The sequence below is a fragment of the Salvelinus namaycush genome, chromosome 8 (assembly GCF_016432855.1).
Source record: "Salvelinus namaycush isolate Seneca chromosome 8, SaNama_1.0, whole genome shotgun sequence".
Taxonomy (NCBI): domain Eukaryota; kingdom Metazoa; phylum Chordata; class Actinopteri; order Salmoniformes; family Salmonidae; genus Salvelinus; species Salvelinus namaycush.
This window is the reverse complement of record NC_052314.1, coordinates 19,930,116-19,943,044: the sequence shown is the minus strand read 5'-3', so window position 1 is coordinate 19,943,044 and position 12,929 is coordinate 19,930,116. Positions and strand designations below refer to the sequence as shown.

Here is a 12,929-nt window from a genome sequence, read left to right as displayed (position 1 = left end):
TGTCTGACTTCTCAGTTTCCCATTTCGAACAAGCACGCAACGTCACCTATTGATTATTTCCCCACTAGTAATTAAGAGTTGGAGGGCCTTTTAAGTGGATTTTTCCCTGTCATGTGTTAAATACCACCTTCCCCACTTGGTTATGAACACAGCATTCATTAGCTGAACATTAGCTACAGACATTCATAATTCATGACATCCTAGATTTTCTTTGGCTCAAAAGATACAGATTTGATCATGTCCTTATGATTGGATATCTTTAGGGTTTGGCTCCTTCATATTTTAAAAGTAAAGACAATCACGACTTATTATTGTAACATTACAGGGAACGAATAATATGATTGTTTATCGTGGCTTCAATTCCCAGCATTCTAATTAAGGACCAGTCAGCTGATATTGATGATGTCATTCAAAACAAGACAGTTAACTTTTGTCCTCTCAGGGCTTTGAAAAGGACGTTCCACAAGAGGTAATTTAATTACAGATATGGCATGTGTAGCTAGTCATATTATAATCGACAGCAATATTGTCCGAATAAGCTTCAAAGCATAGTTTACCAAAGGGTCAAATGACAACGTAAATAGATTCGGTCAGCTAACGTTAGTTAGCATACCAGGCACAAGTGTAGGCAGTGAGTGTTACGATGGTTTAGCTAAACTAGCTATTAGATATGAAAATGACCTTGTAACGTTAGATAGCTAAATAGATTTCGCTATATCCAGTAAGCATTTTTTGTTTGTTTCCAAATGTTTATAATTGCTTATTTTCAGAGTAACCTAACGATGTCGATTGTGAAAAGTGGCTTCCTCCATCGGCAGAGTGAGTGGAGCTGTAGCTAACGTTAGCTGTACATTGTCACTAGTGCAGTACACAAGTCTGTCACAAACCTGGAGTGTAATCATTACTCCAAACGTTTTTTAACGAAAACTGGCGTTTCTATTGGACATATTCATGTAGGTTCCTCCCTGTTTTCTGAACATGTTCAATAGAACTGCTAGTTTTCGTTGCAGAAATGTTTTCTATAGTTTTCTTCCTGACACTTCACAGAATTTCGTCATGTAGTTTTCCATACCACCATGGGCTCATTGCTCTTTGGGGCTTAGACCTGTGTTTGCACAAGTGCTAAGAGTATTTAAATATAATTAAATGATACAGGCACTATTCTGCGGCGGTGGAAGAGGAACTGGTTTGATCTGTGGTCTGATGGGCGGCTGGTTTTCTATGATGACCAGCACCGGCGAGATATGGAGGATGAGATCCACATGAGAGTGGACTGCATTAACATTCGCAGTGCAACTGCATGTCAAGGTACTTGACTACCTGCATCTGCTATACTTTTCTATCCAATCCTCTCAACTCGCAATAGGACCCCCCCCGCCCCCCCCAGCAAACTTAAGATGAATGCTCTAACTGTAAGTCACCCTGCATAAGAGCGTCTACTTAATGACTAAAATGTATCCACACCAACCCATCAACCAACCGTTACATCCACATTTTCACTGTCCACAGATCTAAACCCTCCAGAGGGCAGAAGTCGAGATGCCCTGCTCCAGATAGTCTGCAGAGATGGACGGGTTATCAGCATTTGTGGAGACAGTGCAGATGATGCACTGTAAGACATCTCTCCCATTGTAATCAATATGACTGTGATTAGTTGTGTGTATATGGGTTAGCCTGCTGAAAACTCAAGTTTATTCTTGTTTTCCCATTGTTGTTTCAGGGCATGGACCATGGCTCTCCAGGATGCCAGAATCAGCTCTGTGAGTTTCTGCTGGTCTGCAAAGACCCTCTGCCTGCATATCCTAGTCTACTTATGGACAGTATTATAGCTCAGGTCTTAATATACAGTATCAGTCAAAAATTGACAGACCTACTCATTCCAGGGTTTTTCTTTATTTTTACTATTTTCTACGTTGTAGAATAGTAGCGAAGACATCAACTATGAAGTAACACATGGAATAATGTAGTAACCAAAAAAGTGTTAACTTCTTGTGGCTGCAGGGGCAGTATTGAGTAGCTTGGATGAAAGGTGCCCAGAGTAAACGGCCTACTCCTCAGTCATAGTTGCTAATATATGCATATTATTATTAGTATTGGATAGAAAACACTCAGAAGTTTCTAAAACTGTTTGAATTATGTCTGTGAGCATAACAGAACTCATATGGCAGGCAAAAACCTGAGAAAAAATCCAAACAGGAAGTGGAAATTATTAGGCTGGTTGATTTTCAACCAAGATCCCATTGAAATCACAGCGAGATATGAATGAGTTTTCACTTCCTACGGCTTCCACTAGATGTCAACAGTCTGTAGAAGGAAGAGGAATAGTCAAGTCTGCCATGACCTGACCATGCTTTCACCAGCTTTCACCATGCGCGTTCACATAAGAGGGAGCTCTGTTCCATCGCTCATCTGAAGTCAATGTAATTCTCCGGTTGGAACGTTATTCAAGATTTATGTTAACAACATTCTAAAGATTGTTTCAATACATCGTTTGAAATTTTTCTACTGACTGTTACTGAACTTTTGGACATTTCGTCAGCTTTTAGGGAACGCGCTTCGTGACTTTGGAATTGTTTTTTTAACGCGCTAACAAAAGTATCTAATTGGACATAAATAACGGACATTATCGAACAAATCAAGCATTTATTATGGACCTGGGATTCCTGGGAGTGCATTCTGATGAAGATCATCAAAGGTAAGGAAACATTTATCATGTAATTTCTGATTTCTGTTGACTCCAACATGGTGGCTAATTTGACTATTGTTCTGAGCGCCGTCTCAGATTATTGCATGGTTTGCTTTTTCCGTAAAGTTTTTTTGAAATCTGACACAGAGGTTGCATTAAGGAGAGGTATATATATAATTCCATGTGTATAACTTGTATTAACATCTACATTTATGATGAGTATTTCTGTTGAAATGTTGTGGTTATGCAAAATTACTGGATGTTTTTGGAACTCGTGAATGTAATGCGCCAATGTAAACTCCGATTTTTTTATATAAATATGAACTTTATCAAACAGAACATACATGTATTGTGTAACATGAAGTCCTATGAGTGTCATCTGATGAAGATCATCAAAGGTTAGTGATTAATTTTATCTCTTTATGCTTTTTTTTTTACTCCTATCTTTGGCTGGAAAAATGGCTGTGCTTATTGTGATTTGGTGTGACCTAACATAATCGTTTGTGGTGCTTTCGCTGAAAAGCATATTTGAAATCGGACGCTTTGGTGGGATTAACCACATGATTACCTTTTAAAATGGTATAAGTATGTCTGAGGAATTTTAATTATGAGATTTCAGTTTTTTTTATTTGGCGCCCTGCACTTTCACTGGCTGTTGTCATATCAATCCCGTTACCGGGATTGCAGCCCTAAGAAGTTTTAAACCAATCAAAATATATTTTATATTTGATAATCTTCAAAGTAGCCACCCTTTGCCTTGACAGGTTTTCAAACTCTTGGCATTCTCTCAACCGGCTTCATGAGGTTGTCACCTGGAATGTGTTTCAATTAACAGGTGTGCCTTGTTAATTTGTGGAATTTCTTTCCTTAATGCGCTTGAGCCAATCAGTTGTTGTGACAGGGTAGGGGTGGTATACAGAAGGTTGCCCTATTTGGTAAAAGACCAAGTCCATATTATGGCAAGAACAGCTCAAATAAGCAAAGAGAATCGACAGTCCATCATTACTTGTAACACATGAAAGTCAGTCAATCAGGAACATTTCAAGAACTTTGAAGTTTCTTCAAGTGCAGTCGCAAAAACCATCAAGCGCTATGATGAAACTGGCTCTCACGAGGACCGCCACAGGAAAGGAAGATCCATAGTTACCTCTGCTGCAGAGCATAATTTCATTAGTTAACTGCACCTCAGATTGAAGCCCAAATAAATGCTTCACAGAGGTCAAGTAACAGACACATCTCAACATCAACTGTTCATAGGAGACTGCGTGAATCAGGCCTTCATGGTCGAATTGCTGCAAAGAAACCACTACTAAAGTACACAAATAAGAAGAGTGCTCAGCATATGTGGGAACTCCTTAAAGACTGTTGGAAAAGTATTCCAGGTGAAGCTGGTTGAGAGAATGTCAAGAGTGCAAAGCTCTTTGAAGAATCTCAAATATAAAACGTATTTTGATTTAACACTTTTTTTGGTTACTAAATCAAATCAAATTTTATTAGCCACATGCGCCGACTACAACAGGTGTAGACCTTACAGTGAAATGCTTACTTACAAGCCCCTAACCAACAATGCAGTTTAATAATATATTTAATTACAGATAAGAACAAGCAAAAACTACATGATTCCATGTGTGTTATTTCATAGTTTTGATGTTTTCACTATTATTCTACAATGTAAAAATAAAGAAAAACCCTTGAATGAGTTGGTGTGTCCAAACTTTTGACTGGTACTGTATATATATCCAACTGCAATTATAAACTAACATATAGCTTATTATTCACAAGAAACTGGGATGTGAACACAATGCATAGGAGAGTAATATTGTGATGTGAAATATAGGGAACGGTGTTGAGACAAGCGGTTTGTCCCCAGACCCAACACACACAGCACTGTCATGCCAAATGTGTAAATAATCTATAGAATGTGTGTGTAAAGTAGTCTACATTTCATACTAAGCACTATTATTTATTTGCTCTCGACTGTCATATCAAAGTTAATTGTTTTTCAAACACCATGGCTGCGTTTACACGGCCAGCCCAATTCTGATATTTATTTTTGAGTAGGTGTGTGTAAACATTTGACTGGTACTGTGTGTATGTGTATATCTCTATATTTTTAGGTGGTCGCACCTCCTCAGGTTGGCTTTGCGCAGCAAATTGTTGCTTCTGCCCCTCCTCCATATTCTGAATATGGTCCTCCACCTCCGGTACGTATGTGAGCCTGCTGCCTAGACTTTACGTTTGTAAATATGCTTTGAGCAGTCTAGTGCCTTCAGAAAGTATTAATACCGCTATACTTACTCCATATTTTGTTGTGTTACAGCCTGAATTCAATCTACACGCAATACCCCTTAATGACAGTGAACAGTTGGTTTTTAGACATTTTTGCACATTTATTGAAAATAAAATACAGAAATATCTCATAAGTATTCACACCCAAGTCAATACTTTGTAGAAGCACCTTTGGCAGCGATTTATAGCCATGAGTCTTTCTGTGTAAGTCTGAGGTTTCCACACCTGGATTGTGCAACATTTGCCCATTTTTTATTCTTTAAAAATTATTCAAGCTCTACCAAATTGGTTGCTAGACAACCATTTTCAGGTCTTGCCATAGATTTTCTAGTAGATTTAAGTCAAACTAACTCGGCCACTCAGGAACATTGACTGCCTTCTTTGTAAGCAAGTCCGGTGAAGATTTGGCTGTGTGTTTTAGGGTATTGTCTTGCTGAAAGGTGAATTCATCTCCCAGTGTCTGGTAGAAGGCAGACTGAACCAGATTTTTCTCCAGGATTTTGCTTGTGCTTATGTAACAGTATAACTTTAAACCGTCCCCTCGCCCCGACACGGGCGCGAACCAGGGACCCTCTGCACACATCAACAACTGACACCCACGAAGCGTCGTTACCCATCGCTCCACAAAAGCCGCGGCCCTTGCAGAGCAAGGGGCAACACTACATCTAGGTTTCAGAGCAAGTGACGTAACTGATTGAAACGCTACTAGCGCGTACCCACTAACTAGCTAGCCATTTCACATCTGTTACACTTAGCTCTATTTCTTTTTTTATTTAAAGAAAAAACACCCCAGTTCTTAACAATTACATGCATACCCATAACATGATGCAGCCAACACTATGCTTGACAATATAGAGTGATACTCAGTGTTGTATTGGATTTGCCCAAAACATAACACTTTGTATTCAGGACTAATAGGTCATTGCTTTGCCACATTTGTTTTTGCAGTATTACTTTAGTTAGTGCCTTGTTGCAAACATGATGCATATTTGAGTATTTTTTTATTCTGTGCAGGCTTCCTTCTTTTCACTCTTGTCAGTTAGGTTAGTATTGTGGAGTAACTATAATGTTGTTGATCCATCTTCAGTTTTCTCCAATCACAGCCATTAAACTATAACTGTTTTTTAAAATCACCATTGGCCTCATGGTGAAATCCTGAGCGCGTTCTTCCTCTCCGGCAACTAAGTTAGGAAGGACGCCTGTATCTTTGTAGTGACTGGGTGTATTGAGACAACATCCAAAGTGTAATTAATAACTTCACTATCAAAGGGTTATTCAATGTCTGCCTTTAAAAAAAAAAATGTTACTTGTATTTTTTTTTTATAGCCCATCTACCAATATAGGTGCCCTTCTTTGAGACATTGGAAAACGTCCCTGGTCTTTGTGGTTGAATCTGTGGTTGAAATTCACTGCTCAACTGAAGGACCTTACAATTATCTGTATGTGTTGGGTACAGAGATGAGGTAGTCATTCAAAAATCATGTTAAACACTATTGCACACAGTGAGTCCATGCAACTTATTATGTGACTTGTTAAGCAAATTGCCATAACAAAGGGGTTGAATACTTATTGTCTTGAGACATTTCAGCTTTTCACATGTTTTTCATTTATTAAAATAAAAAATAAAAAACATAATTCCCCTTTGACATTATGGGGTATTGTGTGTTGGCCCGTGACAACAAATCTACATGTAATCAATTTTACCTTCAGGCTGTAATACAACCAAATATGGAAAAAAGTAAAGGGGTGTGAAAACTTTCTGAAGGCACTGTAACATGGTGTTTATGCTATATATTGTGGTTTTGGATAAATGTATATGGCTTGCATCAGTTCTCTAGATACCAGGGCAGTAGTGGTAGTCTCCCCAATAGTGACACAAGTGATTTCTGCCTTTCCAACAGGTTTATGTTCCAGACGCTTATGGAGGGTATGCCCCAGCTCCTCCTGTCCATGGCACACAGATAATTTACTCAGCTGATGGGCAGCCCTATGCTGTTGCATACCCCTATCAATACCAAGGTACGCACAGGGTGAATTCACACTTTTTTTGTTTGCATGCTCCCGAAGGAATGTCAAAGTTACGTTGATAATCACATTTAATTAAATGTTCCTTTGTTCTTTTAATGGATGTAATCTTTCAGTTACTATTTTGCAATATAGCTTTTTTCCACCATTCTAACTGCAGTTAATGTTTCCCACCATGATTTGTAGGAGCATATCCTATGAGGAATCCCCAAGGGATGAATCAGGTTATTGTTCACGAGCGTCAACGTGACGATGGAGGAGACGTGGCTCTCAGCATGCTTGCTGGAGCTGCGACTGGATTGGCTCTTGGCTCTCTCTTCTCTGTCTTCTAGTGTCTTCATAGGAACCGCTTACAACGATACCCACCCCCAACTGACACACACCGTTCCCACATGTTGGTAGCACTGCAACTTCATCTCTGTAGCCATGTGACAGAGATGGAGGAGTTAAATGTATGTGATGGTTGGGCTTTGTTCACCTATGACGCATGATTGTGATGTGCCAGTAAATTACTCCATTTGTGTCCTTACCAAAACTTTTGATGTATTAATGCTCTAGCACTTTCTATTAGGCACAGTAGCTATTATGCAGCTTGCCTCTTCTTTTGTTTGTACTGTATGTCCTTTTGTTTGAAACACGAATGTACTTTTGAATAAACGCAAATGATAATTGGATATTCTAACGCACAGTTGAAGGAAAGGTTTTGAGAGAGATATTAAATATCTTTTCAGGTCTAGCAAATTTCAAGTGTTCTGATGTCCCATGTAGTAGAGTGGTCAATAAGAGTGTCGTGGCACCTGCCTGAGCGCGTAGGCTACATTTCTTTGTTCCTTTGAGGGTTGAGCATCCTGATTCTTCACCTAAAACCTGTCTTACATCCAATGTGCTTTTGTGAGGGTTTTCCACTTTATCTTTGTAATTTTACTCACCTTCATATGTTTCTTGGTTATTGTCATTCCTTTAACATGGTAGGATATTAGATATAATTTAAGGGGAAGTGAACATGGGATTTGTTTTCTTCTTTACTACAGTCCTTATTGTTTTGTTTTCCTATTACTCCATTGTCAGCGTTAAACCATGTATTTTATTTTATCTCACGTTTGAATGGACTTTCAGGAGATGCATGTGTTTGTTAGGGTATGCACAAGCGTCATCAGTTTCATCTTAAGTTTAATCGCTGCTACAACAGAGAACTGAAAGATACTCCTTGACATTTTAATTGTTTTGAATTTACTCACACTCCCAAAATGATTTTTTAAATATTTAACTTTTTCCTGTTACTGATATTAATGGCATATTTGACTGATTACATTGTGCTCTTTGGTTAAGTGGATAAGTTACTAGTTAAATAATTGAGTGGCCTCATTGTTTTTTTATCACTGAACACATCATAGAGACTGGTTTCTCACCTATTAACCTTTTATATTCAATTTCAAAGTCTTACATTTCATTCAAAGTTATGCCACCTTGTATAGACATTTGGAATACTAGGTTGTTTCCTCTTTTGACATGAAAGTTGTATACAGTAATTTATGATATAGGATATTTATTTGATATCAAATGAAGTAAAAATCATTATACCTTACATTTCAAATGGGAAACATGCTTTGTTATGCAGAATTAATGCATTGGTTATTGCTCTTCAGTGATGTATGACATTTTAACCATTATGTATTAAATTATCATTAAATTCACGTTTGAAACTATATGTAAATCCTAGCAACTTCTGAGTTCCACCTTGGCTCAAGGGAAGCCGCTTGATGTCACATGGGCTGCGTTTACACAGACAGCCGAATTCTGATCTCTTTTCCAGTAATTGGTCTTTTGACTGGTCATTTGACCAATCACCTCAGATCTTTTCCATATCTGATTGGTCAAAATACCAATTACTGAAAATAAATATCAGAATTGGGCTGCCTGTGTGAACGCAGCCATGGTGTTTGAAAAACAATTAACTTTGATATGACAGTCGAGAGCAAATAAATAATAGTGCTTAGTTAGTATGAAATGTAGACTACACGCACATTCTATAGATTATTTACACATTTGACATGACAGTGCTGTGTGTGTTGGGTCTGGGGACAAACTGCTTGTCTCTTAACACCGTTCCCTATATTTCACATCACTGTTAGTATCACAATATTACTCTCCTATGCATTGTGTTTACATCCCAGTTTCTTGTGAATGATAAGCTGTATGTCAGTTTATAATTGCAGTTGGATATATATACAGTACCAGTCAAAAGTTTGGACACACCTACTCATTCAAGGGTTATTCCTTATTTTTACTATTTTCTACATTGTAGAATAATTGCGAAGACATCAACACTGAAATAACACATATGGAATCATCTAGTAACCAAAAAAATATATTTGATATTCTTCAAAGTAGCCACCCTTTGCCTTGATGACAGGTTTGCACGCTTGGCATTCTCTCAACCAGCTTCACGAGGTAGTCACCTGGAATGCGTTTCAATTAACAGGTGTGCCTTGTTAAATGTTAATTTGTGGAATTTCTTTCCTTCTTAATGCATTTGAGCCAATCGGTTGTGTTGTGACAAGGTTGGGGTGGTATATAGAATACAGCCCTATTTGGCAAAAGACCAACTCCATATTATGGAAAGAACAGCTCAAATAAGCAAAGAGAAACCACAGTCCATTATTACTTTAAGACATGAAGGTCAGTCAATCCAGAAAATGTCAAGAATTTTGAAAGTTTCTTCAAGTGCAGTCACAAAAACCATCAAGCGCTATGATGAAACTGGCTCTCATGAGGACCACCACCACAGGAAAGGAAAACCCAGAGTTACCTCTGCTGCAGAGGATAAGTTAATTAGAGTTAACTGCACCTCAGATTGTAGCCAAAATAAATGCTTCACAGAGGTCAAGTAACAGACACATCTCAACATCAACTGTTCAGAGGAGACTGCGTGAATCAGGCCTTCATGGTCGAATTGCTGCAAAGAAACCAATGCTAAAGTACACAAATAAGAAGAGATTTGCTTGGGCCAAGAAACACGAGCAATGGACATTTGACCGGTGGAAATCTGTCCTTTGGTCTGATAAGTCCAAATTTGAGATTTTTGGTTCCAACCACCGTGTCTTTGTGAGACACAGTAAGTGAACGAATGATCTCCGCATGTGTGGTTCCCACTGTGAAGCATGGAGGAGGTGTGATGTGTGGGGGTGCTTTACTGGTGACAGTGTGATTTATTTAGAATTCAAGGCACACTTAATCAGCATGGCTACCACAGCATTCTGCAGCGATAGACTATCCTATCTGGTTTGCGCTAAGTGGGACTATCATTTGTTTTTCAACAGGACAATGACCCAAAACACACCTCCAGGCTGTGTAAGGGCTCTCTGACCAAGGAGTGATGGAGTGCTGCATCAGATGACCTGGCGTACACAATCACCCGACCTCAACCCAATTGAGATGATTTGGGATGAGTTGGACCGCATTGTGAAGGAAAAGCAGCCAACAAGTGCTCAGCATATGTGGGAACTCCTTAAAGACTGTTGGAAAAGCATTCCTCATGAAGTTAGTTGAGAGAATGCCAAGAGTGTGCAAAGCTGTCATCAAAGCAAAAGGTGGTTACTTTGAAGAATCTAAAACATATTTTGATTTGTTTTATCACTTTTTTGGTTACTACATGATTCCATGTGTGTTATTTCACAGTGTTGATGTCTTCACTATTATTCTACAATGTAGAAAATAGTCAAATAAAGAAAAACCCTTGAATGAGTAGATGTTCTAAAACTTTCGACCGGTAGTGTATATATAGAAATATACATACATCCAAAGATAATTAAAGTAAAACCAAACATCAGTCATTTCAGTAAGTAATAGTTTTATGTACATATATGTTCAAGATCAGAACACAACAAACTGGATACCTCTGGAAAATCCCAGAAAATAATCCTGAATACATAATTATAAGAAAACCCACAGTCATACATGTTAACAGTATTGCCAAAAGAATACATAATGATCGTTCTTCTTCTTTTATGAAGACAAACTCCTCCCTTCTTAGCATTGTTCAATGCTATTCACCTCACCCCAGTGACCAGACAATATGTAAACTGCTCAAATGAGAAAATAAAAGACTACTGTACATTGAGGTTTATACTTTTTTTTCTATAAAAGAAAAGTCAGAAGTTATAGAAACACAGCTGTATATAATCATTACCAAGTAAGGAACTATCTGAATATGCGTCTTTTTTTAATAGGGTATCTGAAGTTTCATTGGCTATAGTGGAAAGTGAGAGAGGATATACAGTGCATTCGGAAAGTATTCAGACCCCTTGACTTTTTCAATCTACACACAATACCCCATAATGACAAAGCAAAAACAGGTTTTAAGAAATATTTGCAAATGTATTAAAAATCTAAAATGAAAATATTACATTTACATAAGTATTCAGATCCTTTACTCAGTACTTTGTTGAAGCACCTTTGGCAGCGATTACAGCCTCAAGTCTTCTTGGGTACGACGCTACAAGCTTGGCGCACCTGTATTTGGAGAGTTTCTCTCATTCTTCTCTGCAGATCCTCTCAAGTTCTATCAGGTTGGATGTTGAGCGTCGCGGCACAGCTATTTTCAGGTCTCTCCAGAGATGTTCGATTGGGTTCAAGTCTGGGCTCTGGCTGGGCCACTCAAGGACATTCAGAGACTTGTCCCGAAGCCACTGCTGCGTTGTCTTGGCTGTGTGCTTAGGGTCGTTGTCCTGTTGGAAGGTGAACCTTTGCCCCAGTCTGAGGTCCAAAGCACTCTGGAGCAGGTTTTCATGAAGGTTTTCATCTGTACTTTGCTCCGTTCATCTTTCCCTCGATCCTGACTAGTCTCCCAGTCCCTGCCGCTGAAAAACTTCCCCACAGCATGATGCTGCCACCACCATGCTTCACCGTAGGGATGGTACCAGGTTTCCTCCAGACGTGACGCTTGGCATTCAGGCCAAAGTGTTACATTTTGTTTTCATCAGGCCAAAGAATCTTGTTTTTATTGGTCTGAGAGTTTTTAGGTGCCATTTGGCAAACTCCAAGCAGGCTGTTGTGGCTTTTATTGAGGAGTGGCCTCCATCTAGTCACTCTACCATAAAGACCTGATTGGTGGAGTGCTGCAGAAATGGTTGTCCTTCTGTAAGGTTCTCCCATCTCCACAGAGGAACTCTGGAGCTCTGTCAGAGTGACTTTTGTGTAGTTGGTCACCTCCCTGACCAAGACCCTTCTCCCCCGATTGCTCAGTTTGGCTGGGCGGCCAGCTCTAGGAAGAGTCTTGGTGGTTCCAAACTTCTTCTATTTAAGAATGATGCAGGCCACTGTGTTTTTGGGGACCTTCAATGCTGCAGACATTTTTTGGTACCCTTTCCCAGATGTGTGCCTCGACACAATCCTGTCTCGGAGCTCTACGGACTATTCCTTCGACCTCATGGCTTGGTTTTTGCTCTGCAGTGCTCTGCACTGTCAACTGTGGGACCTTATAAAGACAGGTACCTTTTCAAAATGTGCCTTTCAAAATCATGTCCAATCAATTGACTTTACCACAGGTAGACTCCAATCAAGTTGTAAAAACATCTCAAGGATGATTAATGGAATCAGGATGCACCTGAGCTCAATTTCTAATAGCAAAGGGTCTGAATACTTATGTAAATAAGGTATCTGTTTTTTATTTGTAATACATTTGCAAAAATGTCTAAAAAACCGTTTTCACTTTGTGTGTAGATTGAGAATAAAAAAAAAAAAATCAATTTTAGAATAAGGCTAACAAAATCAAGGGGTCTGAATACTTTCCGAATGCACTGCACATTGATTCTTCGTCAAGGCACAACTTGTACAAAACATTTGAAGTCTGCAAAGATGTGGGAAGTACAATTTAAGGGGTCAAAAACATTTTACCAAGGATTATTGCTCACTCAATTACTGATTTCCC

General features: G+C 38.9%; 1 protein-coding gene across 3 annotated transcripts; it reads left to right on the top strand.

Annotated features, from left to right (window-relative positions):
• The first annotated feature begins 385 nt into the window (after positions 1–385).
• On the top strand, positions 386–8,706 carry plekhb2 (pleckstrin homology domain containing, family B (evectins) member 2). 3 transcript variants are annotated; one of them, XM_038999439.1, is made up of 8 exons: positions 403–469; positions 771–819; positions 1,156–1,308; positions 1,510–1,612; positions 1,721–1,760; positions 4,804–4,890; positions 6,877–6,994; positions 7,187–8,706. In XM_038999439.1, exons 2-8 carry the CDS (start codon positions 783–785, stop codon positions 7,330–7,332), a joined length of 684 nt encoding a protein of 227 aa, XP_038855367.1. In that variant the 5' UTR covers positions 403–469; positions 771–782; the 3' UTR covers positions 7,333–8,706. The 3 variants fall into 3 exon arrangements, with proteins under 3 accessions (XP_038855368.1, XP_038855367.1, XP_038855366.1); XM_038999440.1 differs by lacking the exon at positions 771–819 and having other exon boundaries at positions 386–469; XM_038999438.1 differs by lacking the exon at positions 403–469 and having other exon boundaries at positions 477–819.
• Positions 8,707–12,929: the final 4,223 nt, after the last annotated feature.

Bases quoted from the DNA above. Each gene is read 5' to 3' on its own strand.
- plekhb2 (XM_038999438.1), top strand. From the start codon at position 747: ATGTTTATAATTGCTTATTTTCAGAGTAACCTAACGATGTCGATTGTG. The intron at 820-1,155 runs GTGAGTGGAGCT...TAAATGATACAG, and splicing joins TGGCTTCCTCCATCGGCAGA to GCACTATTCTGCGGCGGTGG. The intron at 1,309-1,509 runs GTACTTGACTAC...CACTGTCCACAG, and splicing joins CAGTGCAACTGCATGTCAAG to ATCTAAACCCTCCAGAGGGC.